General features: G+C 32.2%; 3 protein-coding genes across 5 annotated transcripts; 1 reads left to right on the top strand and 2 right to left on the bottom strand.

Annotated features, from left to right (window-relative positions):
* Positions 1-2,150: 2,150 nt before the first annotated feature.
* Positions 2,151-3,958, top strand: LOC118031838 (UDP-glycosyltransferase 92A1). Its single transcript, XM_035036336.2, has one exon. The coding sequence runs from the start codon at positions 2,258-2,260 to the stop codon at positions 3,782-3,784; it is 1,527 nt and encodes a 508-aa protein (XP_034892227.1). The 5' UTR covers positions 2,151-2,257; the 3' UTR covers positions 3,785-3,958.
* A 1,458-nt stretch (positions 3,959-5,416) lies between these two features.
* Positions 5,417-10,715, bottom strand: LOC118031837 (serine/threonine-protein kinase PBL34). 3 transcript variants are annotated; one of them, XM_035036332.2, is made up of 6 exons: positions 10,333-10,713; positions 9,388-9,728; positions 9,116-9,251; positions 7,928-8,067; positions 7,705-7,828; positions 5,417-6,430 (listed from the first exon to the last, which is right to left on the bottom strand). In XM_035036332.2, the coding sequence occupies exons 1-6, from the start codon at positions 10,529-10,531 to the stop codon at positions 5,922-5,924; spliced, it is 1,449 nt and encodes a 482-aa protein (XP_034892223.1). In that variant the 5' UTR covers positions 10,532-10,713; the 3' UTR covers positions 5,417-5,921. The 3 variants fall into 3 exon arrangements, with proteins under 3 accessions (XP_034892223.1, XP_034892225.1, XP_034892226.1); XM_035036334.2 differs by having other exon boundaries at positions 7,928-8,064; XM_035036335.2 differs by lacking the exons at positions 7,705-7,828; positions 7,928-8,067 and having other exon boundaries at positions 10,333-10,715.
* Positions 10,716-16,330: 5,615 nt separating this feature from the next.
* On the bottom strand, positions 16,331-22,406 carry LOC118031831 (protein CLP1 homolog). Its single transcript, XM_035036325.2, has 10 exons — positions 21,848-22,406; positions 21,689-21,757; positions 21,488-21,571; positions 21,150-21,391; positions 19,521-19,659; positions 19,353-19,409; positions 17,798-17,932; positions 17,288-17,523; positions 16,889-16,933; positions 16,331-16,799 (listed from the first exon to the last, which is right to left on the bottom strand). The coding sequence occupies exons 1-10, from the start codon at positions 22,037-22,039 to the stop codon at positions 16,712-16,714; spliced, it is 1,287 nt and encodes a 428-aa protein (XP_034892216.1). The 5' UTR covers positions 22,040-22,406; the 3' UTR covers positions 16,331-16,711.
* Positions 22,407-27,724: the final 5,318 nt, after the last annotated feature.

Genomic DNA, 27,724 nt, shown 5'->3' with positions numbered 1-27,724 from the left:
AAAAAATAAAGAACAGATAAAAACACGCAGGAGGAGGAGAGACCGAGAGGACAAGCAGAAAAAGAAGAAGAACGAAGACACCGGAAAATTACACAAGGCAAGACCGAACAAAAAAACCCAGAACAGGAACACTGTTTTTAAATCTAATATTTTGATTTATATTGTTATCTATTTTATCCAGATCAAATATCATTTCACATTTCATTCTTTACTACTTTTTAATTTTTATACCTCTAAAACTTTATTTTTAAATCCTACTCTTCTTTCCTTTTATTTTTTTTCTCTAAATTATTAACCCCATGTTCCTAAGGTTATAGAACCTAGTGGCTTCTAATTTTAAGGAAACAGTTTAACAGCTTGTTTGACAGTATGGTAGTGGTTGCTTTTCAAATAACTTTTCGTATCGAAATACATGTCAATGATGTTTTTTTCATTTTTTAAAAATTATTTTTGACATCAACACATCAAAACAATCCAAAAAATACAAACTGCACTCAATTTTAACAAAAAAAAAATTAAAAATTTTTGGGAATGCAGGTTGAACTGCGTTCCCAAACATGGTCTAAATGGTTAACTTTTAGATTTTTTAAAAAAAAATTATTAATCTGAGTGCCACAAATTTTAAAATTGCTAAAAATTTATCTAGTTATTAACTTTAAAATCTCCAGAAATTAATTGAGATGTTTAGGATTCTAACTTTAAATAATATAATTTAATTGGTTAGGTATTAGATTTGCTTTTTAGAGATTATCATTTTAAGTACAATAAATTTTAGAATCAATAGATATCTTATCTAATTATTAATTTTAAAATTTAGAAAAATTAGTTTTTATATATATAAATTAATCTAAAAACTTATAACTATAATAATTAAAAAAAAAACCTAGGAGCTTTTAATTTCATCCTGATGAATGATTTGACATGCATTTACTTGTACTGGATACTTTTTGAATGTAGTCAAAGACACTTTTGATTGAAAAAAGGTTTAAAATCTAGATATAGAATGATGAATAAGTCAAGTGGGAGGTACTGTTATGAGAATTGTGTAGTTTAATTGTTTTTGTATTATAAAAATATTTTAAAATTTAAAATTATTTTATTATTTTTATTTTAAATTATTTTTTTAATATTTTTAAATTATTTTGATATGTTAATTAAAAATAAAAAAATATTATTTTAATTTATTTTCAAATAAAAACACATTTTAAAAAAAAAAATTACTACTAAACTTTCAAATATCAAATTTTATTTTTTATGGGTTTATTGAAAATTTAACTTGTTTGGAAATGTAGGTCAACCAATATTTTTAAAATATTCAATTTTTTTAATATATTTTAGATTGTTTTGATGTCAAAAAAATAAAAAAAATATATTATTTTATTATATTTTAATATAAAAAACATTTAAAAAAAAACAAAATAATCACATTTCCTAAAGATCGTTTACATAATGTTGAAGAAGGCTTGGATTTAAAGGAAAGGATCCAAAACAGGGATCAAATGTGTGCATTACCGATGCACTGGACTGCGTCATCTTTACCGATGCACTGGGCTATATTAGCCCGTTTGGCATTGAATTTCAACCTATGTTTTAAAAAAATTTCAAACTTTTTTTTTTATTATTAAAATTGAATGTAGTTTGTACTTTTTAGATCATTTTGATGTGTTGATATCAAAAATAATTTTTAAAAAATAAAAAAACATTATTGACATGCTTTTCGGCACGAAAAGCTATTTGAAAAGCAACCGTTACCACACTCCCAAACACCTTCATAATCCTTGATGTCGGGGAATTGTCGTCGGCTTTCCGCCAATATAAGATCCCACGTGGCACCTAGTTGTCCCAAATTTATTAGAAAAAGTATTTTAGGGTTAGGTTCTATTTATATATATTTAATGAAATTAAATTGAGTTGAACTCGTTCAATCATTTTTAGATTTTTAAAATTAAAATTAGAACTGGACTCAGTGATTTTTCTAGTTCTTAAATCAGTATCCATCTCTAAAGTCAACCATCACTTTAATATCTAAATAAATTAAAAATTACTTTTAGTATATTAAAATAATATTTTTTATTTTTTAAAAATTATTTTTAATATTAACCTATTAAAATAATTTAAAAACATGAAAACAAAACAGTTCTAGATGGAACCTTTATAGGGCATCTTTGTAAGGAGGCCAGGACTCTTCTCCCATCTCAGTGTAGATCCAGTTCTTGAGCCAAATTCAGTTTGAGCACAAACCTCAACAAAATTATTAATGGCGTCTAAATCTATTGAACACATAGTGATGCTCCCGTTTATGGCTCATGGCCATCTCATACCTTTTCTTGCTCTTGCAAGACAAATCCATCAAGCAACTGGTTTCAAAATATCCATTGCAAGCACCCCTCTTAACATCCAGTACCTTTCTTCCACCTTCAACTCCTCATCCGATGAACCAGAAAATGACCATATCCACCTCCTTGAGCTACCTTTTTGCAATACTGATAATGGCTTGCCTGAAAACTCCGAGAACTTGTCTCTGGCTTCGATTGGCAAACTTTTCTCTGCATCACTAGGTCTTAGGAAACCATTTCACAGCCTTGTATCTGATATTGCAGCTAAACAAGGTCACCCCCCACTTTGTATAATATCAGATGTTTTCCTTGGATGGGCAACCGAAGTTGCGAGCAGTCTGGGGACTGTGAATGTCACTTTCTCTACAGGTGGTGCTTATGGAACCTTGGCTTACTCTTCTCTTTGGCTCAATCTTCCTCAACGAGGTAGAAGTGATTCTGATGAGTTTCATTTGCCGGGATTTCCTGATAGCTGTCGCTTTCACGTCAATCAGTTGCATCATTTCTTAAGAAATGCTGATGGCACTGATTCTTGGTCTAAGTTTTTTCAGTCACAGATCTCACTTTCAATGCAATCTTTTGGGTGGTTGTGCAATACAGCTGAGGAATTTGAGCCTGCAGGATTGGAATGGTTGAGGAACTTTCTCAAACTTCCTGTCTGGGCTATAGGGCCTCTTCTGCCACCAATGGTGCTCAACAATGATGATTCTTCTTTATCTGTAGCTGCATCAGGTATAAGCACAAGACGTGCTGGTAAAAAACTAGAGATTTCTATTGAGAAATGCATGGAATGGCTTGAATCGCACAGTCCAGCTTCGGTGCTCTACATTTCTTTTGGTTCTCAAAACAGCGTAGGTCCCTCCCAGATGATGGAGCTAGCTATTGGGTTGGAAGAGAGTGCGAAACCTTTCGTCTGGGTCATCAGGCCTCCTGTTGGTTTCGAACCAAGAAGTGAATTTAGAGCAGAATACCTACCAGAAGGATTTGAAGAAAGAATGGAGAAAAGAAAACAAGGTTTGTTGGTGAGGAACTGGGCGCCTCAATTGGAGATTTTGTCACACAAGTCCACAGGAGCGTTCCTAAGCCACTGTGGGTGGAATTCAGTGTTGGAAAGCTTGAGCCAAGCTGTTCCAATTATAGGATGGCCTTTGGCGGCTGAACAGGCCTATAATTCCAAAATGCTGGTGGAGGAGATGGGTGTGAGTGTGGAGCTGGCAAGGGGAGTTCAGAGCAGCATTGATTCGAAGGAGGTGAAGAGAGTGATAGAGTTGGTGATGGACAGGAAAGGGAAGGGAGGTGATATGAGGAGCAAGGCAATGGTGATTAAAGAACAGTTGAGGGCATCAGTGAGAGATGAAGGAGAAGACAAAGGATCTTCTGTTAAAGCTCTGGATGATCTTATCAAGACCCTTCAATCAAAATGGCAGATGATTAATAGTATCAGTTAATCGCTTGATTGATCCTTTTTAATGAGGATTAAACCTTCTAGGTCGTTGTTATTGATTGCTTCAGTTTTACTATGTTCTTTATTCCCTCTGTACCAAGCATTGGAGCATACATCGGAAGGATTTCTATCAAATTATTTTAAGATTATAAATTTATGGAATAGACAGCATTTGTCATCCCGGCATGGTAGCTATGCACTTAAACGAGAAAGCAACTGCTACTGCTACTGCAGGCAGAGATGCTTTCTTCCACCGACAACTGGATTCGGCTTCATCCGCCCACACTGACCCCATGTCCTTTCGTTTTAGCATTTTTACAACCAGACATGCAAAAACATATCTTGTAAACACATGAAAAAAAAAAAAAAAAAAAAAGAGAACACATGAAGGGACAAAAAAAAAATCAGAAAATGAAGACTTGTTAAGAACAATATGAACAAAAAACATTGCTCTTGATGCTATTACACACAAAGAGATTATGTTCAAAACCTAATTTCATGACCCGGTAGTGCACAAATCTTGTAACTTAACAAATGCTAGAAACCATAAGACCAATAACATGTACTTCTTTCAAGAGGTTTGTTTCCTCTGTGGTATCAAGTTTAAATCCTGTGATTGCTTATATGATGGCTACTAGAGATTTATATGGTCCGTGAAATTAGTCAAGGTACGCGCAAACTAGTCCAAACATTCATATTAATAAAAAAAATATTAGGGATTTTGAAGAGAAAGAAATCAAAATTAAAAGGAAAAATTATAATATTGATTTTTTTGATATATTCTATATGAGTATTTTAATTTTTTTTATTAAGTTTAAAACTTAAATTGATTCATAAATGTAATTTTCAAAATAAATAAAAAATAACAAATTATAGTAAGTATTTACTTAAATGAGAAAGCAATCATAGCGGCCTACATAGACTCGCTATTACAGCTATTACAGGCAGCAATGCTTTCTTCCAACCGCAATTGGAGATTTGGAACTGGTTGAAAAGTATTTTTAAAAAATTTAATTTTTTAAGTTTTAAATTATAATATTTTTTTTATATTTTCTGAAATTTATGTCCATTTTCAAGATTGAGTACTGAAACAGTCATCATGCTCCTCCAAGATTGTCCCCAACTGGCTTGTGTACCACAAACAAATTATGAATGACGGCATGTCTGTTGACAACCTTGGTAGCAACGTATCAGAGTCTTGTGCTGTGTGTGCATTTCCCCCCTCTCAAATTCCATATTATAATTGGATTTTTGTTTTAAATAATGGACCTGTTTATGGGTGGACATCTTTTTCAGTGTTAAATGAACCCATTACACTGTTTATAGGTGGTTGCGATCATCCACTAGCATGAAGATCCTTCAACCATCCAACTTGATATTATCCTTGCTCTGATCAAACTGTCAGAATTCATTAATCAGACTCTTATAAATGGTGCCAGTGTCTGAATTCACTAGCAAGATTCCTGAAAATAGCGCCGGCCTCAGCCTCGACGGATGCAAAATCCCCTCCAAACCTTCCCGGTTCCGGCCTCAGCACCAGGATGAATACTTTTCGTTGGAAGAGTGTGTGTGTGTGTGTGTGTGTGTTGCCTTGCTGTTCCCTCTTCAAGATGCATTTGAATTTCCAATTTCCATCAAGTCCGATAAAGAAAAACATTTGCATCAAAGCAAGTTCAGAATAGGATGAAGGCAGCAATTAAAGATTGGATATATGACGAGGAGGACGAGGAGGAGGAGAATCAGAATTAAATAGCTACATCAATTTGCCTCACACACTTCCTTTCTCTTCAATTTACAATCAAGCTTACTAACATACCTGTTCACACCCCCACCTCCCTCTACATCACCACTTGACTTGAGTATCTTTCCAATGTCCAGTGTATAATTTCCTACTCAAGAGACGATGCATTAGAGAGGTAAGAACAGAGAATAGATGCATTTCGATGATTGCCAATCACAAGCCACCACATAAAGCAGGAGGCTCGTTCCATCATTTTACTGATTGAACATGGTGGATGAATAACAAATGACCAGACGTCACTTCTCAGACTAATGATGGAACAAACCTCGGTGCTATTTCAAACTGCTGAAGCTACTGCCAAAAAGCTGAATCCAGATATAATATAAACGCAACTATAGTGCTATGAGTTTTTCCCTCTAGGTTTTGGTGACTGCCGAGGCTGGTTATATGGAGATGCACGCACATCACTTAAGCTCCTCAGTGGTTGTCCGTTCCTTGTAATAAATCCTGCATTTGTTCTAATGCCATTTTTAGCATTCATGTTTGATTTGTTACGATCTGCTTGCATAGTTTGGAAGTAGTACGAAGAGCTAGCCATATCCTTTAAGTTTGGTAAAGGCTTCAGTGCTTCAACAACTTCACTCATCCGGGGCCTGGATTTGGGGTCACGGCTAAGACACTGGGCAGCCAATTGAATAGCTTTCTGAGCTCCTTTGATGGAGAAATGGCCTTCAAGGCGAGGGTCTAATATGCGGTAGAACCTTCTCTTGTCCCCAAAATGTGGCCTTGCCCATTCCACAAGGTTGTGCTCCCCATTTGGTCGGTTTTTGTCCATTGATCTTCGGCCAGTGAGCATTTCAAGTAAAACTACTCCAAAGCTGTAGACATCGCTCTTTGAAGTCAAATGTCCTAAACCAAAGTGGAAAGCATTAGATTGGCATAACATCAGTTTATCAAAAGCAGCCCTGCCATGATTTCTACAAACAGCAGTGGCTCAAAGACTCGAGTAAATAGAATTGCACAGATTTCTGCTGACCAAGATAGTTGGATATGACATAAAAGATATGGTCCTCCAAAACATGACATGTGGGATATCATAACACTATCATAGCTAAAATTAGAACATGATGAATTACTTAAACAGCTTTTCAAACAACGGAAATAATTTTATGAACATATATAAATCTCTCATTATCTTCATGCCTTTTAAAACGTCCAAGATTAAATAAACACAGGGGACAAGGATGGCTAATGATTAAAAAGCAGGACTCCACCAAAATACAGGAAGTTGCCAGTCATGAAAATTAGTTCAGAGATAGCATCCATGACACAGAAGAACAGGTTTTGTCACTAGATACAAATGATCTGGTCCTATTTGATACCAGGGTGTCTGATCTTATTTTGTCATGAAATACAGCAATACAAGAGTTCACACTCAATTGGAAACTTAATCCAAACACCATCTCAAATTCTACCTTTCTTGACAAGCTTTCAAGTCTAGATGACTGAAGACTAGAAGATGGCTGTTTTAATCATTGGGTTCAAGCCAAAAAGACAAAAGACTACTACTAGTTTTGCACTTTTCAATAGTGACGATGCCATGGCAGACTAGCAAGATTGGGTGGTAGCAGACAAGGTGAGGACCACTACAATCATGCTCTGAAGTCCACGAAATTGCAGAGAGTTATCTTTCATAGAAAGATCTCCATTCTCCCCTCTACCCTCTCAGTGATGTAAGATTTGTGGCATCACACAATGCCATGGAACATGATTTTCCTTTCACCCATATACTAGCGTATGGTGGTGCTGTGAAAATTATAGCAGTAGAATGAAGCCAAACAGATATAAGGTCATCTCTTACTCCAATTTCCTGAGGCTGAAAATGAATTGCATTTAATCCTTCTTATATATATATAAGTTGCGCCAATTGTTCTGTTCATTAGTACCAATAAGCATGTCCTAACCAAGCCTCATTCATATAGGCAAACACTAAATGCTGCAGTTTAAATCCTTACCTCAGACAATTTAGAACATTCAATTTTTAACATGATTGACTGACTGCCTCCTTATCCATTGCAAGGAAATTCAACAACTAACAGGCAATTCCTATCGTTCATTCAAAGGTATCCATACATCTACACATAACATAACACGTAGAGGGAAAGGAATTAAAGTCCACTCACCAGTCATCACATATTCTGGGGCAGCATAGCCATAGGTTCCCATAACTCTGGTAGACACATGAGTTTTGCCTCCATCAGGAGCATCCTTGGCAAGTCCAAAATCAGAAAGTTTGGAATTGTAGTCCTAAAACAGTATTGTCTTGTATTAGAATCAGAGAGGGACTGAAAAGAGGAAATGATTAGTGAAGTAATTTCTAATACATGCATATATTAAGCCACATACCGCGTCTAATAATATATTAGATGTTTTAAAGTCACGATATATTACTGGTCTGTCAGCCTCCTCATGAAGGAAAGCAAGACCTTGCGCAGCTCCAAGAGCAATTTTCATCCTGATAGACCAAGGAAGAGGCAAGGACCCTTCTGCACATAACGTGGTTGTTACCAGAGAAAAGTAAGCATCGATTGCAGATTATATCTCAAACAAAACAAGCATATGTGGGAAGAGATTGTGTTGATTTAGGGACCTATAAAATCATTTTCTGAAGGAATGGTAACATCTGAAACAGGTTTTTGATTGGAAGAATTAGGAAGTGGTTAGATGAGTAATAACTGCTTCTGGCTGTTTTATACTTACAAGAACAAAAAGGTGACATGCTGTTTAAGTAAATGTAAAAACCAATGAAGCCCCCCTATAAACTCCTCAAACATTCAAAATCACCTTCTAAAACCTATTTCTACATGATATATCTCTAGATCCTTCTTCATAATGTTGACGCTAGCTAATAAGTTTCCAACGGCAGACTCCTACAATTCAAGATTAAAGTTAAATCAACTTTTACCAAACAAGGCATCAATCTACCTGCATAAACAGCAATAAAGAATGCTACAGAGTTGTTGTTGTTTAGGCAATGTCACAGAAGACAATATTACTAAACTGGGAGGTCAATATACAGAAACACTTCTCTCCTAACCCATGCAAGTGATGACCCAATAATTATCACCTCCAAGTGGACTGATGCACATCTAAAAAATGCTAATCTCCAAAGTTCTAAAAAATATTATTGGTAGAATTTTAAGGCTCTGAGACTTATGGGGCTAGTATTAGGAAAGATCATCATGTACAAATCAAGAACCTTGACACTTTCTACACAGACTTCAAGAGTGTGATCTGATTTAGGCACATCAAAGATCTTGCTCTTTTCTGTGGTAAAATAGACATATCATAAGTGAATTATCTCTTTAAAAAAAGGCAGAGATAGAGCAATGACTCTTCTTGAACATGTTTAGTTTCTACTCTGTCAAATATCCTGTAAAATAGTGTATCTTATTATGAAGTGTGCGCACACAAATAATTATTGGTTTTATGCACATAGAACATTATGGTAATATACACTAGTTTTTCCACAGTAAAAATTTGATAAGCATATCAGAGACAGATAAGGCAAATTATAGGTGATAGCTTTCATACTTCTGAAGAGGTGATTCTCCAAACTTCCTCTAGGCATGAACTCGTACACCAGCAACCTTTGATCATCTTCAATGCAGTAACCAACCAATTTTACCAAGTTTTTATGGAGAAGATTCCCAAGAAAACTAACTTCGGCCTGAAATATTGTGGAAAACATGACTAATAATATAAAGTAAGAGAATCATGTAGCATATTTATTTTTCTAAGAACAAAAATCATCTAGCATTTAAAAAATCAAGATGGAAGTGACAAATAGAAAGAAGAGATCATACAAGCCACTCCTTATGACCCTGAAGGCCATCATGGTTGAGGGTTTTCACTGCAACAGTAAGCCCAGTGCCAGGTTTCACAGGAGCAGTTCCGTTCTCCTCAATCCAACCTTTGAAGACACACCCAAACCCACCCTCCCCAAGAAGACTCTCAGGTCTAAAGTTTCTAGTTGCCAACTTAAGGTCATTAAATGTAAATTTTCGGAGCTGAGAAGCAAGCTTCAATTCCTCACTAAATGTTGGAAATGAGGATGCACTCTCTGTATTGCTAGTTGTGGTAGTGGAAGACATTGCTGGAACAACTGGTTGGTCTTTGTTCTTATCATTTGTAGATTTACTTTGCGCTGAAAACCAAAGCAACGGGAAATTACTTGCTAATATTCAAATCCAGTAGCATCTGTCTCTTAATATTTATATGTAGCAACTTATTAGCAACATTTCTCAAGAGAACTAATTAGAAAAATGACAAATTACTGAATTCTAATCAAGTTCAATGAAGAAGTAGCAGACAAACTAGTTGCTATCATGTTTATCAATGCATGGATAATATAGCAAATGATCATGATAGACCTGTTTGTTAAGAAACAACATGCCACTCCAAAATTATCATGAGATGACAATCTTCAAAAAGGGTCCATCAATCTGAACGGGGACTTTAATTAACAGTTCTACCTAAAAGGATCAAAATTCAGGAACGGTTTTCAACTCCTTTTTCTTCTTATACTCTCAATCACTGAAACCAGTAAATGTAACAACATATTCAGAAGTCCTAACAAGAACTTGTGCCTTCTGTTTACTTGATTTTCCATGAAACAAATCACCAAAACATTAAAAAAAAATATCAGAAACAATATCCCCACAAGCCTATAGACATATGGTTCTGCATAAAAATATCAGATGATAAAAAATTAAAGAAAAACACTCAGAGAAAGAGAGAGAGACTTTTACCATAATGAGTTGAGATGCCACTTAAAGAGCTATCAACTTTTGATCTTGAAGGCATGCAGCTTCCCAGCAATCTGAGTTTAAACCAGCATCCCATATCCTCCTCATCCTTATCATTTTTCCTATTTTTCTTGCTCTTTGATTTCTCATTAGAATTCTTTACCTTTACAGAATCTGGACTCAACCCCATCTTCATCTTCATAAATATAAATAAAAGACACAATCAAAGAGTTGAAAAACTAATCAAGACAGAGAAAACCCATTTCAAAGGCACTGACTTAATACCATCTAAGCCATCAAGAATTGAAAAAACAAGGGATTTTCAGTGAAATCAGTGATGCCCAGTTGTGAATTTTTAGTCAAAAGGAGGTTTGAGAGAGACGCTTGAGAAAGAGGGAAAGTGTTCAACAAGGGGCACTTTGGGCAGTTCGAAACAGTGATAAAGGGCAGCTTGGGCAAGAGAGAGAAAAGGGAGTGGTCATAACAGTAACCTTGGCATATTCCATTTTCCAGCCAACAAATCATCTTATGATAAAAAAAAAAAATAGAATTAATTTCTATGTGCTTAATCCTTAAATTAATAATTTAGAACTTAGTCCCTCCATGGCTGCATCTCTCCCATGATCATTCTCTCTTTGAAAAGAGTTGAGGAAGAGAAGTAGGTGACACCATGGAAATTAATTGATTAATTTTTATTAAGGAAAAACAACTAAATCAATAATATCGATGCTAATCAAAGAATTATTTAGTTAAATAGTACCGATAAACTATATCAGAGGAAATAAAGTAAAGTAATTCTTAAGAGTATAGGAACTAAGTTATAATTAATTAATTTTTTATTTAACATGTGCCGTTAAGTTGAGGATTCATGTTATGTTTTCAAAATGTTTTTTTTTTTTAGAAATATATTAAAATAATATTTTTTTTTATTTTTAAAAAATTAATTTTTGATATGATATCAAAATAATCTAAAAACATATAAAAAAATTAAAATTTCATGAAACGGTCGTTACACGGCTACCCCAAACACACTTACTTGTTTGAGAGTGTGGTTATTGTTATTTTTAAAATGTTTTTTGTGCCGAAATGCATCAAAATAATTTTTTTTTATTTTTTTAAAAATCATTTTGAGATCAGCGCATCAAAACAATCCAAAACATACAAAACAAAACTATTTTTTCACAAAAAAAAAAAATAAATTTGGTGGAAACGCAAGTTGGCCGTGTTTTCAAATGCAGTCTTAAACACAAAATAATTTTGTATGTTTTTAAAGTGTATTTTTGCCTGAAAATACCTTAAATAATATTTTTTAATTTTTAAAATTTATTTTTTATATTAGCATATCAAAATAATATAAAAAAATTATTAAAAAAAATCATAAAATAGTGGTTACACATGTACTCCAATGAGAATTGAGCACTAGCACCGGTCTCATGGTGCCACATACATACAAGTCAACAAGTGGGTAGGAGTGGCAAATAATGAAGCGGTGTAAAGTGTTATCTATCAAAATGTCTCCCAATTTTATATTGTTTTTCAATTTGGGCACAATTCTTGTTGATAACTTTATTTGGTTACGACTTCTTTGTCTTGATAAGCTTCATGCCATGTGTTGGTGCTTCCATATTATAATAATAATAATAATAATAATAATAATAAAATCACCCTCTTGAACTAGGTTTTTGAAGTCATCTTGGATGACTAAATACATCCCTAATTTATTGGGTATTCTACCAAATATTCCAAATAAAAAAAAAGACCCGTGACTAAATACATCCCTAAATCAAGAATCATTTGCACTGATAAATAAAAAATAAAATTATTGTTAGTGATAATCAAATACTGAACTATAAAATTAAAAGATAGATTATGGATTAAAATATTTGATTTTATAGTACAGTACATGAACTTGACTATATTTAATAATTTTATTTTAAAAAAAATTAAATTTTTTATTTAATTAATAAAATATATGGGAAATATATGGGAAGAAGGATTTTTAGCATGTTGATAGAACTTGTTGATATAAGAATAATTTTTTTTTGTCAAAATATAAGCTAGCAATAACTTTTATTTATTTATTTTTACGATTTTACTTTTCATTTCTCAAACTTAATGGCTAAAAATGAGGCTGGATTTAACTATTCTTATACCAATTTAAACAAAATGAGACGTTATCACCCCGCTGTTCTTATAAATACTTCATTTTCACTCCGTTTGAGAGCTTTGGTTAATTTGTCTATTCTTCGAGCGGTTTTCTAGAAACAAAGGTTATATTCCTCTTTCCAGACTTTCACCTCGCACCTTATTCGATGTGTAGTATATATTTATTTTTGTGGTAAAAAATTATTATTTATAAATTTTTTTTTTTTATTTGAAATTAATTTTTAAATATTTTTTATTATTTTAATGTACTGATAATTAAAAATAATTTTTAAAAATAAAAAAAATATTATTTTTATATATTTTCGAGTGAAAAGAATTTTGAAAATCAATTACTACTATATTTTTAAAATCACAAAGTATGATAGTGATTGATATTATAGTAGCAGTTATTTTTTAAAATGTTTTTTGTTAGAAAATGTTTGAGAATATTTTTTTTATTTTAAAAAAATTATTTTTTATATTAGCACATCAAAACAATCTAAAAATATCAAAAAAAAATAATTTTAAGCAAAAAAAAAATTCAATGGCAAAAAAAAAATAACCACTTATAGATGAGTTGTGGGATATGCGGGTTTTTTTCAATAAAAGTTTAATTTCACCCAATCATTGAATTCTTAAAAATTATAAAACCGGTTTAAATTGATGAATCAAGATAATATGATGAATTCAATTATAAATACACAATACTATAACATATTCTTCTTGTTATATAATCCTAGTTCTATTATTTTTAAAATTTGCAATTTATGCTTATGTATATTTTTTCTTAACTTAATGTTATTGAATTGAATCTTTTTATATTGTAGAAAAAAGTTTTTTATATATAATTTCAAATAATTATTTTGAATACTTATTTAATAATGTAAATAATTGGGGAGTAAGGTTGAATTAGGCCTAGTATATGGGGCCAAAAAATACACATACAACACTTTTTTCCTTGTCTTTTTCGGCCCTGTGGATGTGTATGTTATAGAATATGACAAAAATAACACTGATGGCGATGATTTACATACAATGAAATAAGATCCAAACAAGTAGAAAAAAGTAATTTGGTACAAATAAAATACATTGAGCTAATATGAGGTCATTGTTAGCTCAATAAAGTAACGGCTACACATATACAACACACTTCCTTGTTTTCCTTGTTTGATATTTTGATCTAATTGTATTTAAAAAAAAATTATAGTTTTAAATTAATTTTAAAAAATAATAAAATATTTTTTTCTTCTAAACTGGAAATTCATCATATACCCGCTACCTCTTATTATATTAATTGGGTTTAGAGTGTGGGGAAGAATTGTTTTCTCCATTTGGTTTGGGATTCCCTGTTAATTGAAAAAAAATATAAACTTTGGTAGTTATAAGTGATATTTAATAGTTAATACACAATTGAAAAAAAAAAAAAAAAAGAAGGTAAATACCACGTCTATATAAATTTTAAAATTTACCAATACTCTTCACATGGTTAAATATAAATAATCAAAATATAAATTTAATAAAAAATTATTTTAAAATAAAAAATAAATCAAAGAAAAAAAGATAAAAAAAAAAAATCTGAGTTAACCCAAGTTAGCATTGCAAACTCGTGAGCTGGGGCATAAGGTCAGGCTAACATCATAAAAAGCAAATAAAAAAAAAATTTAACAATGCTCAATTCCAACATCCAAATATAGAAGGATGAGCCAAAAAAAAAAATTACTTGCAAACCCAAATAAAGATGTCAAATCTCTTAAGCTGGATAACTTAATAGAAGGGAAAATAGGAACAAGCATGAAACCTAACTCTAGAAGAAACAAAATGTTGAAGGGTGGAGCGGAAAAAAAAAACCTCAATGTTAAAAAAATAATCCAAAAAAATATCCAGCTATCTTGAGCAAACCCGTCAGACATGCGACTAGGTCATAAGCCACGGATAAACTCATGAAAAAGTGAAAAAAAAAATCACGAAAATCAATCTTCAACAAACTCAATGTTAAAAATAAAAATAAAATTAATGTAAAAAAAAAAGATCTATGTTAATCTAGGTTAACATCTTATACTATGACTCGATTCATGAGATCGAAATCACTCCGTTGAAAAAATTATGAAAGCTAATTTTAAACTAACTTAATGTTAAAACATGAAATTTAAAATAAATAAAATTTTGAAAAAGATATAAAGCAAAAAAATAATAATTAAAAGAATGAGAAATAAATTTAACATAAAGATAAAATAAAACAAAATATTAAGGGATAAAATTGAAAAAAAAATAATTAAAAAAAATAAAAATAAATAAATAGATAATCAAAAGAATAATAATAAAATTGGATATAAAAATCAAATAAAAATAAATGTTAAGAGATAAAATTTTTAAAAAAATCAAAACAAAATAAAAAAAAAAAAAATCAAGTTTGATATAATAAATAATTGACAGAATACATTTAAAATTTTTTAGGTCGGTGTGATTTCTGGCGAGAGGAGAGAGAGAGAGAGAGAACGATTTGCAAGAGCCCAACCATTGTGCCACCACTGACATACATCGCATAACCAGGAAGAGCTGGAGTGAAGCTTTCAACACCACCAATTGGCTATCGGGATACAACTCACCCGCCGCATGATAACTGCATAAGCCTCCCACTTGTTGCATATGTTTTACACCCGCTAACCTATTTTCCCTACCTATTTACTCCAATTGTCATATTTTTTTTAGTTTAATTTATGATCTATTGACACTTATTTTATATCAACTGAAATTAGTTTTACCTTTCAAAATCTAGCATCAAGATACAAATATTTTCCTCAACATCAAAAAATTCTTATATATAGCCAATAATAATAATAAAAAAAAGTAGTTGAGTCCAATCCAAAAAGAAAGAAGAAAATGCAAAAGGAATAAATTAAAAAAAAATCAAGAGATGGAAAAGGAAAAAGAGGCTTAATCTTGCCGCTGCCCTTGGAACCTAGTCCCTAAAAAAGGGTCTAAATATTCATCAATTATTCAATTTCGATGCTCGTAGCTTTTATTGTTGTATATTAGTAAAATTGTATTCCTTGACATAATAAATACACAATACCATGCCAACTAAAATAAATAACAAAGTTGAATCCCAAATTAATTTAACATAAAGGATGAAATTGAAAGAAAAAAAATAAATAACAAAAAAAAAAAAAAATGTTATAGTGAATTTTAATTTGTGAAGATCTCCCTCGACATCATGAAATCCCCATATGCAACCAATCCTAAAAGAAATTACATGCAGAATGGTCAGATTGAAAAAAATAAATCAAGGAATGAAAAAGAAAAAAAAAAAATCATTCTCTTGCTCTTGGAACCAAGTCCATAAAAAAAGGTATGAATATTTGTCAATTATTCAATTTCTATCCTCCTCATAGTTTTGATTATTTTATATTAATAAAAATGTATTTGTTTTATATTAGTAAAATTATATTTAATTTTGTCAAATCAATCTAAGAGCCTAGTTTGTTCCCCAACATAGTACACAATACCATGACAGCTACAACAAATAACAAGTTGAATCCTAAATTAATCTAACATGAAGGATGAAATAAAAGGAAGAAAATTTAATGACTAATAAAAAAAAAGGCAATCATTGTTCCAATAAACTAGGGAACAATGATTTCCTCCTTTCAAAATTCCCACATGTAACCAATAAAAAAACCTATTAAATCCAATCCTAAAAAAATTATACACATAAAAGTCAACTTGAGAAAAATTATAAATGAAAAGGGAAAGAGCTAAAAAGAGTTTGAATATTTATCAATTATTCACTTTCAGTCCTTATAACTTTAATTGTTTTATATTAGTAAAATTATATTCAATTTTATCAACTCAAACATCAACCAAGAGTTGGATTTGTTACTTAACAGAGCAAGTACACAATACAATGACAACCAAAATAAACAACAAATTCAAATCCCAACTCTATCTAACATAAAAGGTTCAAATCAAAAGGACAAAAAAATCATCATTGGAGTGAAGAACAATGATTTCCCCTCAGATTTTGTCAACTTCAAATATCAAAGCAAACTTTTCAGGGAAAAACACAACAGCAATTGCGAGAAGAGCAACATTGGTTTTGAATTAAACGGTCAAGACAACTCTGAACAACTAGAATGGCCACACAGACTATTAGCAAACTAGTATACAGTTCTGATTGGAGCGCTGCATTCCCATACCAAGGTCTTTTCAGTTGTGCATGCGAGCGGTTTCTGAATGCTCAAGTTTCAAGCCATGTTAACGTTCCCATGACCAAATATTTACTTGGAAGTTCCCCTGCTGTTGGGGAAAGGTATGTAATTTTTCTCCTGTAAGGTTTAGGTGTAGCAAGGATTAAAACTATAGCAGCAAATTACACAATAAAGGCATCAGCAGGTCAAAAGCTACAAAATCTAACCTTTGAAGATCAATGTCCGTGATGTAGATGAATCCAGCAATGTTACTGCATCGAAAGGGGCATAATGTAATCGCATTAGCAGGCTTAGATAAGTCATTTCATTAGTTTTCACGGTGAATACTGTTGAAAGGAGATAAACACTCTTCATCGTTTGATTGAGGTCCTAGCATCATGGAAAATTTATAAAAAATGGTGAAACTAAATGGCCAGGTACAAGAATCAAGGAAAATTTTCAATAGGACTTGGGTCTGACATTCCCATTTTTGCAACATTAAAGTTCAGTATAAATAACTGATTTACCAAAAGAAAAGGAACAGATTAGGATCAAAAGAACAGATTACTTGGGTCTGGTCTTTTTTCTAGTGATAAAATTACTGGTTTATAAAAAGGAAAGATTACCTAGAAACAATTTGATCAGGTTCTTGGGCATACGAAACAGCAAGAACAACATGGAGCAGATCTCGATCAATATTAACAGGTGCAACTCGCAGAGGGTTGGCAACAGGGTCAGCCCCAATTGGCAGAGCTGATCTTGGGGCTTGTGGTCCACCACCAATTCGATACACAAACAAATCACTAAAATTTGCAATATTTGAATGTGGAGAAAGATCATTTGCAATGCCATAGAAATATTCCTGAGAGAAAGAGCAGGATACCAGCCTTGTTAGTATAGATAGGAAATGAAAAGGCAAAACAGCAGCATATAACTGAAGTAAGCAAGGTACTAAACACAAGAATTATCCCAAATCCTGGTATCAAATGATAATAATCTTACATTAATAAAACAGAAGTAAAACCAACCACAATAGATGCTATAGAATGTGTGTGAACTTTAAGGATATCTGTAAAGTTATGAAATATGGGTAAAAATCAAAAGTAAAAATTTATGTCCATAAACACTGTCTTTACCCTAATCCTGTAACTTCTAGACTTCTGGCGGAATTTTGAACTCCTGGAAACAACACCACCTGACTTTTGAAGTTTCAGAACATCCACATTAGGCTTGCTCTTTAGCACATCCCGGAGCATGCTGAAAAGCTTTTCCTGTATAATGATCAAATGGAATGCTGTAGAAATTCAAGGAATGATCCAGAAGTACAGATGAAGTTTACCAATTACTTTAAAGGTTGGATTTCATTGCTAACACAAGCACACGCGGGCAAGTCAATGCATAATTTGTTAAATTACAAAAGAAAAAAAATAATCTGACATTAAGAACTATAACCATTATGAATAGATTGAAATGACAAAAGAATCCAAAGAAAAAACATAAAATGATTTGTGATCTTTATTTGATAATGATGAGATTATATGGGCCTTTAACAGTGCTTGATCATGGCATAGCTAGAGATTGAATCATCAATCAACAACTCATATATAAAAGGGGCAATGAAGTTGGAGCACATCTCAGCAAAAAAGGAAAATCTAAAACAGAAAGCGAGAAAAGGAAAAAAAAAAGAACTGTGCAGTAAACCACACTGTTGTTTGGGAAGTTGGCTTGATTAGAAGTGGAAGTGTCTATTTAAGATAGTACCTGAGATTGAATCCTGCTCAAATGAAGACAGAGGAAAGTAACAATGCTCAACAAACAGAAGAGCAAACACATGATTCAGAATAAACAAATGCAAACACGATCAAAAGGAAGTGATGAATGCCTAGAAAAGGCATGGTATGAGAAGTAGGGGCTAGCAAATATGCAACTTATCTGAAATAAAATAAGAAACTGACATGCACGCTGCTTCAATGGACTGAGAACAGTTTAGGAAATGTAATGAGGTAAAAAATACAGCACCAAGAAAGACTCGCCACCTATGAGGTGAGCAACCTCTAGAAGAAGGGTAGTGGACAGGAGAACTGAAGATCAATACAACCAAAACTTGGACAGAGAGGAAATGTTCCACAGACATCACCTTAAGTGGATTGGCCAAAGAAGGGGGCCAAAATAGTCTTCCGAGTGAGAGCAACTCAAGAGAAACAAGAAAAATTGAATTGGGAGATTTCGCAGCCCATATAGCAAAAAGGTTTGAAGGGGCTAACGATTCATCACAATTGAAGGTTTTGGCCACAGTAGACACCATGCAGTATCTCCTTTCTAAACAGTACAAACTTGCTTACTCTGCTCAAGAAACAAAGATCTAGATCTATAAAATACTAAGATGTACTGTACAGTTCTTATGATAGTTCTTTGTGATTAAATTACAGCAACTTTTATAAATAAATAAATAAAAATATGAAAAAGCCAGCATGCCAGTAAAGAAGGCATCTCAAGATTTTAACCGAATAGATTGTTTTTTTATGAAAACCAAGAACAAATTGGTAAGTTCAATTACAGAATCATTGTAACAACATAAAGATGCTTGAATCAGGAATGCTTTACAAATGTGCTTACATATATTACTCACGTCATCATCCAAATTATATTTTAAAAGGAACATAGAAAAGAAAACAATGACTAATGAATTACCTGACCCAAAACCAAGACCACATTAGCATTGAATGTATCAATTGCATGAAGAAGCAACTGCAGGATAAGAAAGCATACTGTTAAACAGGCTCCAAAAGTGTGGTATTAACATTACCATGATAAAATGAAGCATCAAAATTTATCAGTATAAGATCCCAACTCCATCACCTCATAGCCTACACCTTCTATCCATCCCATGGTGTTAATCACCATGCCTGACGCGCGAGATTCAGCATTTCCAGTAAATTGTCTTTCCAATATTTGAGCAAGCTCCTTTACAAGTGCTTTGTACAGATCCACATTTTGGCTGAATAACAAGAAAGAATGTTAATTGAAGTACAATATGTCTTAGTCTGTATGCAGAGAGTTGGTTTCATAGTTTTCAAATTGGAACCAAACACCAAAGAGGTGAAGGCAATGGCTATGTCTATGAATTTAGAGTAGAAATGGAAAAAGAAAAAAAAAGACCTTAAATTGCCATGACATCAGAACCTTAATATCAGTAAATTATCTAAAATGGTCAAAATATGAGATAGAACCTTGAAGTGAAGATGATCTTCAAGTTCTCAACATTCATGTCATATGACACTTGCCATTACTTCAAACTATCAGTCAAAGGCAAATTAGGAAAAAGCTTAAAGGGTGTCTAAATACTACTTCATTGTTTCTCATCCCATCTTGAATTGAGAATTGTTCTCTACTATCTTACAACAGCTTTAATGTTAAGCACATAGCTTCAATTACCAAAAAAAATATTAGAATGATGTTATTGGTGATACAAAAAATAGGGGATGAATGCTACAGGCAGAAAAGCAGCAATATATCAAAATAATTTTTATTTTTTTTTTAAATTATTTTTAATATCAGCGTATTAAAATGATCTAAAAACACAAAAAAAAAAAACATATTAATTTGAAGCAAATAAAAAATAAAATAAAAATTCAATTTTTTTCAAAAGTATTTTTGAAATACAAAAACAAACAGGGCCAGAGGTAAAATTATATGTAACCAGAAAACAGCTAAACAATTTTCCAGCCAAGGCCAAAATAAGAAAGCAAGATGATGTGCAAATCCACACTCTCACTAAGTTCTGGAACAATCTTCATCACTCAAACTAAGGAAAAAAAACAATCCTCTTTAATATTAACACCAAACACCACCACCCCCACCCTCCCCACATTTTTTTGGCTTCTGCAACTTTCTTTCTATTCAGTTTCTGTCTTCCTCCTTTTCAATCTTCTTTCCTACTTTGGTTTTTATTCTGGCATGGTTTTCTCACTCTCTTCAACTAGATTTCTTATTGCAATGCCAAGGTTTTAGGGAATGCATAGGTCTCAAGCCATGGGAGCCCCATCATGTTCCTGACTTTGTTAGCAAGCTTAATAATCTAAAACAAAAACCTCAAGAGGATTCACTTTGTCATTTTGCAGACCTTTATTATTGAAAATCCTTTCTTCATCTTTCTTTCTTGTTTTATAATTTTGTAGTTATTTCACCTTTGCCAAGTCATTTAAACTAATCAACTTGCACAGGAATAACAGCAGCAAATATGCTCTGGTTCACAAATATACAAAGCTGCAAGATACTTACCCGCCTAGGTTTTTGCCAGGCCATCTCTGTGTTTTGATGAACTTTTACAAGTTAGAAGGATTTTAATTTTTCCAGCTTTAACATTTGAAAGCATTCAAATTAATTGGCAGTTCACTAATTTTCCAGGTTGGGTTTGAGAAGATGGTTGGCTATGCTAATTTTCTAACAATGCAATGCAATGCATTAATCAAGTGAAATATGAGTAACCTGGGAGTTGTGTGGCCATAGAAGTAAACAAGAGGCATTTCAAGTGAAATGCCTTCGACTGGATCAATAGGCAACTCAATGGGGGTGGCAGCAATGCATCCAGGAGCAGTTATAGATCCTTGGCCTATATCCAAGTCCACAAAAGTAGGCTTCCAACCTTGTTTAGCTGCCCAACTGAGAAGCATCCTCGACAATGTACTCTTTCCTGAATCTGTAGGTCCAACAACAATCACCCTAGGGCCCTGAGATGAACAATTCACATTCAAAAACTTAACAACAGCAACAATGTAAACACCAACTTTGTTCATACAATCAAACAAAAACAGCAATATTAATACCTGAGAAGATTCAGGAGATGCTTTAGCCTGGTTTCTTCGTCCATCGAGCACAGCGTGCACATTTACATAACTAACCATAGGAGTCTAAATTAAATATAAAAAAATATATCAGTAAATTAACAAAATAGAAAAGTTTATTATTTCCAAAACAGGAAAAAAAATCAGAAATGACACAGAAAAGAAATTCAAAAAAAGAGGCACCTCATCAGCTGTATAATCGGTTTCCGTAGAACCATCCATCTCAATTGTGGCTCCATACCAAGTAAAAACCTTTTTTTTCAATAAAAATTAAATAACATTTATTCTACATCAAAATAATAATAATAATAAGATTCGTAATTTGAAAGGAAACTAGATTACAGCGAATTTGAAGTGAGGAGGGAAGGTGAGCCAGATTTGAGGGGGAAGTTCGGTGCCAAAGATCTCTGCGGTGCCGTTTAGGAGTCTTAAGCGAAGTGGAGTGTCGTTAGCTACTTCGATTCTCAGCTCGCTCTCTTTCTCTAACTTAACTTGCCTTGTCGCTGAGGCCGTGCCTGCACCACCGTAAGCCATGTCGATCCTTCGTCTACTCCACCACCCTGCTGCTTCTGCAGAAATGAGGATTGGAAATCTTTTCTTACAAGGGTTTTAGAAGCGGGATGGGATTTATTTATTTATATCTTATCGGGATAACTCAGTCCCCTTTCTACATAATGAATCACAGACCAGTCCCTATGCTCTATAATCTGCATAAATTAGCTCAACCTTCTCAGCAGTTCAAAAACTTCAGTAGAGCCATTATATCAAACATCTGGGGTGCAAGTCTAAAAATCAACAGCTATTAGCTACAAAAAAGAATAAATTGGTTTCTTTGGCAAAACTTTAGTTTCTTAAAAATCACCGTTCACGTTTTTTCTTTTTTCTTATCAATGAATAAATCTGTTTACTTGTATGACTTAGATATCTCATATTTTTCGAAAAAATGATTCGATTGATAGGATTTGGTAAAAGAACAAAACTTTAGTTTCTTAAAATATGTAAAACTATATTAAACTGTGCAAGTGAAGAAACTTGAAATGGAATGTGTTTCATTAAAAGAAGTAATCACATAAATGGTATAAAAATCAATTTGTAGTAAAACAAGCAACCATGGAAATCGAATTAGATAACAATAAATAAAAAACATGTCAACATGACTTATAAGGATATAGTTGAAAATAAATAAAAAACTCATGGATCAAAATAAACGAATATAGAAGATGAGGTACCAAAATAGATAAATTGTCTATCTATAATCAAGCGAACTGTGATTTTCCAAAATCTTTAGTAGTGCTGCACCGTCTTTCTCAAAATTTCAAGATTTTTTTATTATAATTATTTATATATTTTTATATAGTTTAGATATGCTATATCAAAAATAATTTTTTTTTAATATATTATTTTGATATATTTCTAAGTAAAAAGTATTTTAAAGCCGCAACCTCTATCACAATCCCAAACAGGTCATAATGTGTGTACATGACTGTTATGCAACTATTGTTTCATGAAATTTTGAGCCTTTTATTTTAAATTAATTTTTTATATATTTTTAGATCATATTAATATGTTGATATTAAAAATAATTTATTTTTATGTATTCATAAAAAAAAAAACATTTTAAAAAAACAACATTTATTGCTATTCCAAACACCTCCTTAATTTACCTCATCAAGGTACAAGTAGATAAAAAGTTTAGCATGGAAAGAAGTATTATTGTTCATTTATATAAATGAACAGTGAATCAGCACTAATTTACCTAAATTTTTTTATTTATTAGGTTAGATAGATGACTTGTGTTACGTCCCGAGCTAACTTTTTTTTTTTACATAAAAAAGATTTTAAAGTGATATAAATGTTCTATAAAAACCACACCAAATTTTTTTTTAAAAAAAAATGAGATTGTAGTCATTAATTTGATTAGATTTAATAAGCTCGATAATTAATAATATGAATAACAAAACACAATGATGGTAAATAAAATGAGAACAAAAATTGAGAACCAAAAAAGGTAAAAAAAACTCAATCCAATCATTGGTCAAAATACTAAAGTAATCTCGTTGAAAGAAAATTAAATAAATTTATTAAACTTAATTATCAAATAATCCAAAACTGGAGGGTGAAAAATAAAAAAAAACAAATTATTTCATATAAAATTGAAAATTAAGAAAATTTAAGAAGGGTAAAATTAAAAAAAAAATTGATAAATTATTACATATAAAATAAATAATTATTAAAAAAAATAAGAATCAAATATAAAGGAGAAAATAATTTAAGAGCCGCGTTGAAATTTTAAAGAGTCATGCGCAAAAATCAAGAAGAAAAAAGAAAAAATCACGAGCACCAAAGCAAAAACCCATTGGCCACATGCACTACTGGATTATAGATGGGCCACCAAATTTGCCATGAAAAATAATATTTGGTGACTAGACAACCTCGTATGTATCACCCAAAATGCAAAAAGCCCACACGCTTACATGTGCAACACATGCTCCACAAAATGATTTTTAATAATATTTATATTTTATTCAAATAACCATTAAGTAAATATGAATGATTTATATAACTTATTTTATATTATTTAGTGTTTTAAATGGTGTATAAATCAGAAAAAATAGATTAATATATATATTTTAGTTTCATTATAAAAAATTAATAATTTTATGTTAAAGAATTTTATTAATATTGGTTTTTTGTTTTTAATTATAGGTGGATTTGAATCTACTTGGTATTTATGGTGTTAGAGTATACAATATTGATATCTCCAAAATTGTCCCTTCTCTTGTTTGAAGCCCGGCCTGCTTTAAACTTCATTAAAGCCCAAAGAGCGAAAGGTACACGAAGCAACGGACGGTCATGATGGGACTTCATTTAAATGTATTGACCACGACAAGTTCCCAGAAAACAGCGTAAATAAACCACCAGGAAGATTCAGAGCAGGTTCATCTTTGGTCCCAAGCGCTCCTTTCTTTGCTGCTGCCATGAAGAGATTTGGAAATACATATTCTCCGCGTCTTCCTCACCTTTTATCATTCGATGGATAGACTTTTTAGAAACATCTTTCTTCCATGGTAGTTCCATGTAGTTTCTTGGAATGATCACAAAACATCCATTTATATAATCAAGAGCAAGTTAAAACACCATGCACCCAGATAACCAGCTTCTTCTCCAGTTAGTCTTTCCTTCCACCCCGACCAGAAATTCATCAAATTTTCAAAAATGTTGCCAAATCATTTCCATGGCGAAAACCCAACCTCACTTGCTAGAAACAGCTGCAACATCTGCAGTGAAAGCCTGAGATATACACAGTCTATTGCATACTTTTACCTCACATTCAATAGCATACGCACAATATGGCGTGCATACATGCACAATGACATCCCAATGGTGGCGTTTATAGTTTTTGCCTACTTCGGCTACTTCATCGTAGACCACTGCTTAACCGTGTTTAATCGCCTGCCCTCCGACGAAGAATCGCCAAAGAAAGAGCTGTTGAGAGTTACTATATGGAGCTTAACATCAGCTATAATGTTTGGTTTTGCATATCAGTTCTCAACATTTATGGGCCCGACGGTGGCTGTCCTCATGTATGGCATTGCGATTGTGAGCAGTGCAGTTCTCTTCTTTGCCCACTTCATTTATGATGCCCACCGTGGTTCCAAGGCTTTCTGCAGTGTTAAGAGCAGCAAAGCTCTCCAGTTTCCCTCTCCTGCTGACAGGGATATCGATCCTGATATCAAGACGTTAGAACAAGTCTAAAGCCTGGGGATCAATTATGGCTTAATCATGATTAGCATGCCTAATCAAGCATATATGCCAATTGCCGAGAATAAGATATACTCTGCATATAAGGGACTTGGAGAGTGCGTGTGTTTCTTTATTTGAAGGATTTGAGACCACCACAAAAGGGTTTTAGCAGAAATTAGTATGGTTTGGGCAACTTTAATTTAATTAATTGTCGTGATTTTTTTTATTTGATTTATTGCTTGTTTAGAATGAAAACCTTGGTGAATGTGCCAATTTGAGAGAAGTGATTTTAGAAATCGCATATCCTTCAACCACATCTTAAGAATCTCTTTTAAGCAATTAATATATTGAGATAACAATTATAATTAAAAATATTTTTTATTTAAAAATATATTAAAATATATATATTTTTTATTTTTTAAAAATTATTTTAAATATCAACACATTAAAACGATTAAAAATATAATTTTTTTTAGAATTAATAAAATATTTTTTTAAAATTTTTTATTAACTCTAAAACATTAAGCGTTGAACCCTTAATGTTTTTATCAAGTTATTTAGAGTTAATAAAATCCTTACAATGAATGAACATAGGACACTTTGAATTTTGATCATTCAATAACCACTCTTAATCCAACTACCACACAATCTCCTCTCCTCTCCTCTAATTGATCTTTTAGAACACTAGAATCTCTCGACTAGGGCTGAGCATTTTCGATCCAGTCCGGTTTTGATTCAAAATAAACAACCAAACCGATTTTATTTTATTTTTAGTTTTGGAACCGAACTGAACCAAAAACCGGTTCAAACCGATTAATTTCGGTTTGGTTTTTTCCCTTCCAAACCGGTTAAAACCGAAATTTTTATACTTGCTTCCATTTTCCAAAAAATCAACTCCAATTTTCATTTTGTTCTCCTTGTCCAGAAGTTATACCCAGCAAAAAAAATACACAAAACAAAAGGATTTGACTGCAAAAAAATAAAGAGAAAATCAAAAGTTATTGAAATGTAAAATCATCAAAAAACATGGAGGAGAAGAATACAGATTTGAGAGTTGAGAGACAAGAAAAACATCAATAGCATTGATACAGAAACTGTTGAGTGCAGAGTTTTTAGATCTTAGTTTCTCTGAAATCCCAAGAAAACCCAGCATAGGGAGAGACTAGAGTTGCCAAAAAAGAAAGGAAAGCAAAGTGGAGAGGGCAAAAGCCAGCACACACTCAGACAAGAGAGCCCAACGAGAGTGAACACGTAAGAATGGCAAAAATGCACAGGATAATAGGTTTTTGAAATAAAGATTTTTGCAATATTTGGAGAAGAAGACAGATTTGAGAGTGAGAGACAGAGAAGGGAGAGAGGCGGCTGGGAATGTTGAAATTTAAGGTTAGAAGAAAATATGTTATTTATACTTGTTTTAGAGGGAGGGGGCGGCTATGTGAACTGTAATTTGCTAGGATTAATGAGTAGAAAGCGTTTTTTTATTTCTAAACCGAACCGGTTCGGTTTGGTTCAGGTTGTCCGGTTTAAGCATTATAAAACTGGAAACCGAACCAAACTGGATATTTTTTTAAATATTCTAATCGGTTTTTGTTTTCAGTTTGATTTTTTCGGTTATTTTTTTTCGGTTTTCTCAGTTTAATTGGTTTTTTTACTCACCCCTACTCTCGGCCATATAACTTTGCTAGCAATTTCTTAGATGTTTTCAGTGTCATAATGTCATAATTGCAGTGTCATATTATATCATAGATTAGATTACCTCATAGCCTATATAATAGCCTCTCAAAAACACTATGTATACATTGTGTGTTCTTCACCTTTGAATATACATAAGAAACATTTCGATTTATTTCTCTCTTTATCTTTTATAAAAGACAATGGCTCATTCCTTAAAACTCGTTCTTTATCTATCTTTATCGTGCTAGAATTAATTGGGCAGTTTATCACCTTTTCTTTCCTCATCACTGTCTCTTTTTACCAATTTCATCCTTGTTTTTAGATTAATATGGATGACCAGATTAGCTTATAAAGATTTCAACTAAATTTACGAGTTTTGAAATTAACGATCATATAAATCTTTAATAATTTTAAGATTTGTGGGACTCAAAATGATGATTTCTAGAAAATAAATATAAAACATAATTAATTAAATTATAACCCTATGTTACACCCTTTATCAATATTGAATAGACACACGATAAGTGGGATCGAACTTGCTTGAAGACAAGAGAAATAAAACATATATCTATGAGTAAATCTCTAGTTAAGAGAGAAAACAAAGACTATTAAAAAAAATGGTTAAGTTATAAATAAAATTTTTTGAAAAATAAAATACAAATATATAGTTTCTCAAAACTATGATAAATAACTAAATATATAGTTTTTAAAATTATGAAACTTATAAATATCTTATGAAATATATAGTTTTGGGAGCATTAAATATCCGGAGGAGAATTGTTTTGAAAAAAGAAGAAGAAA

This window comes from Populus alba, chromosome 17 (assembly GCF_005239225.2).
Source record: "Populus alba chromosome 17, ASM523922v2, whole genome shotgun sequence".
Lineage (NCBI taxonomy): Eukaryota > Viridiplantae > Streptophyta > Magnoliopsida > Malpighiales > Salicaceae > Populus > Populus alba.
This window is presented reverse-complemented; position numbering and strand designations above follow the sequence as displayed.

What these genes read in the sequence shown, in the direction of transcription:
- LOC118031838 (XM_035036336.2), top strand. Translation starts at nt 2,258, where the DNA reads ATGGCGTCTAAATCTATTGAACACATAGTGATGCTCCCGTTTATGGCT.
- LOC118031837 (XM_035036332.2), bottom strand. Translation starts at nt 10,531, where the DNA reads ATGAAGATGAAGATGGGGTTGAGTCCAGATTCTGTAAAGGTAAAGAAT. An exon ending in TGGCATCTCAACTCATTATG is followed by an intron (nt 9,729 to 10,332) that starts GTAAAAGTCTCT and finishes TTTGGTTTTCAG; the next exon opens with CGCAAAGTAAATCTACAAAT. An exon ending in CTAATATATTATTAGACGCG is followed by an intron (nt 7,829 to 7,927) that starts GTATGTGGCTTA and finishes ATACTGTTTTAG; the next exon opens with GACTACAATTCCAAACTTTC.
- LOC118031831 (XM_035036325.2), bottom strand. Translation starts at nt 22,039, where the DNA reads ATGGCTTACGGTGGTGCAGGCACGGCCTCAGCGACAAGGCAAGTTAAG. An exon ending in TATGGCCACACAACTCCCAG is followed by an intron (nt 19,660 to 21,149) that starts GTTACTCATATT and finishes CTTGTTATTCAG; the next exon opens with CCAAAATGTGGATCTGTACA. An exon ending in TAGAAGGTGTAGGCTATGAG is followed by an intron (nt 19,410 to 19,520) that starts GTGATGGAGTTG and finishes CTTATCCTGCAG; the next exon opens with TTGCTTCTTCATGCAATTGA.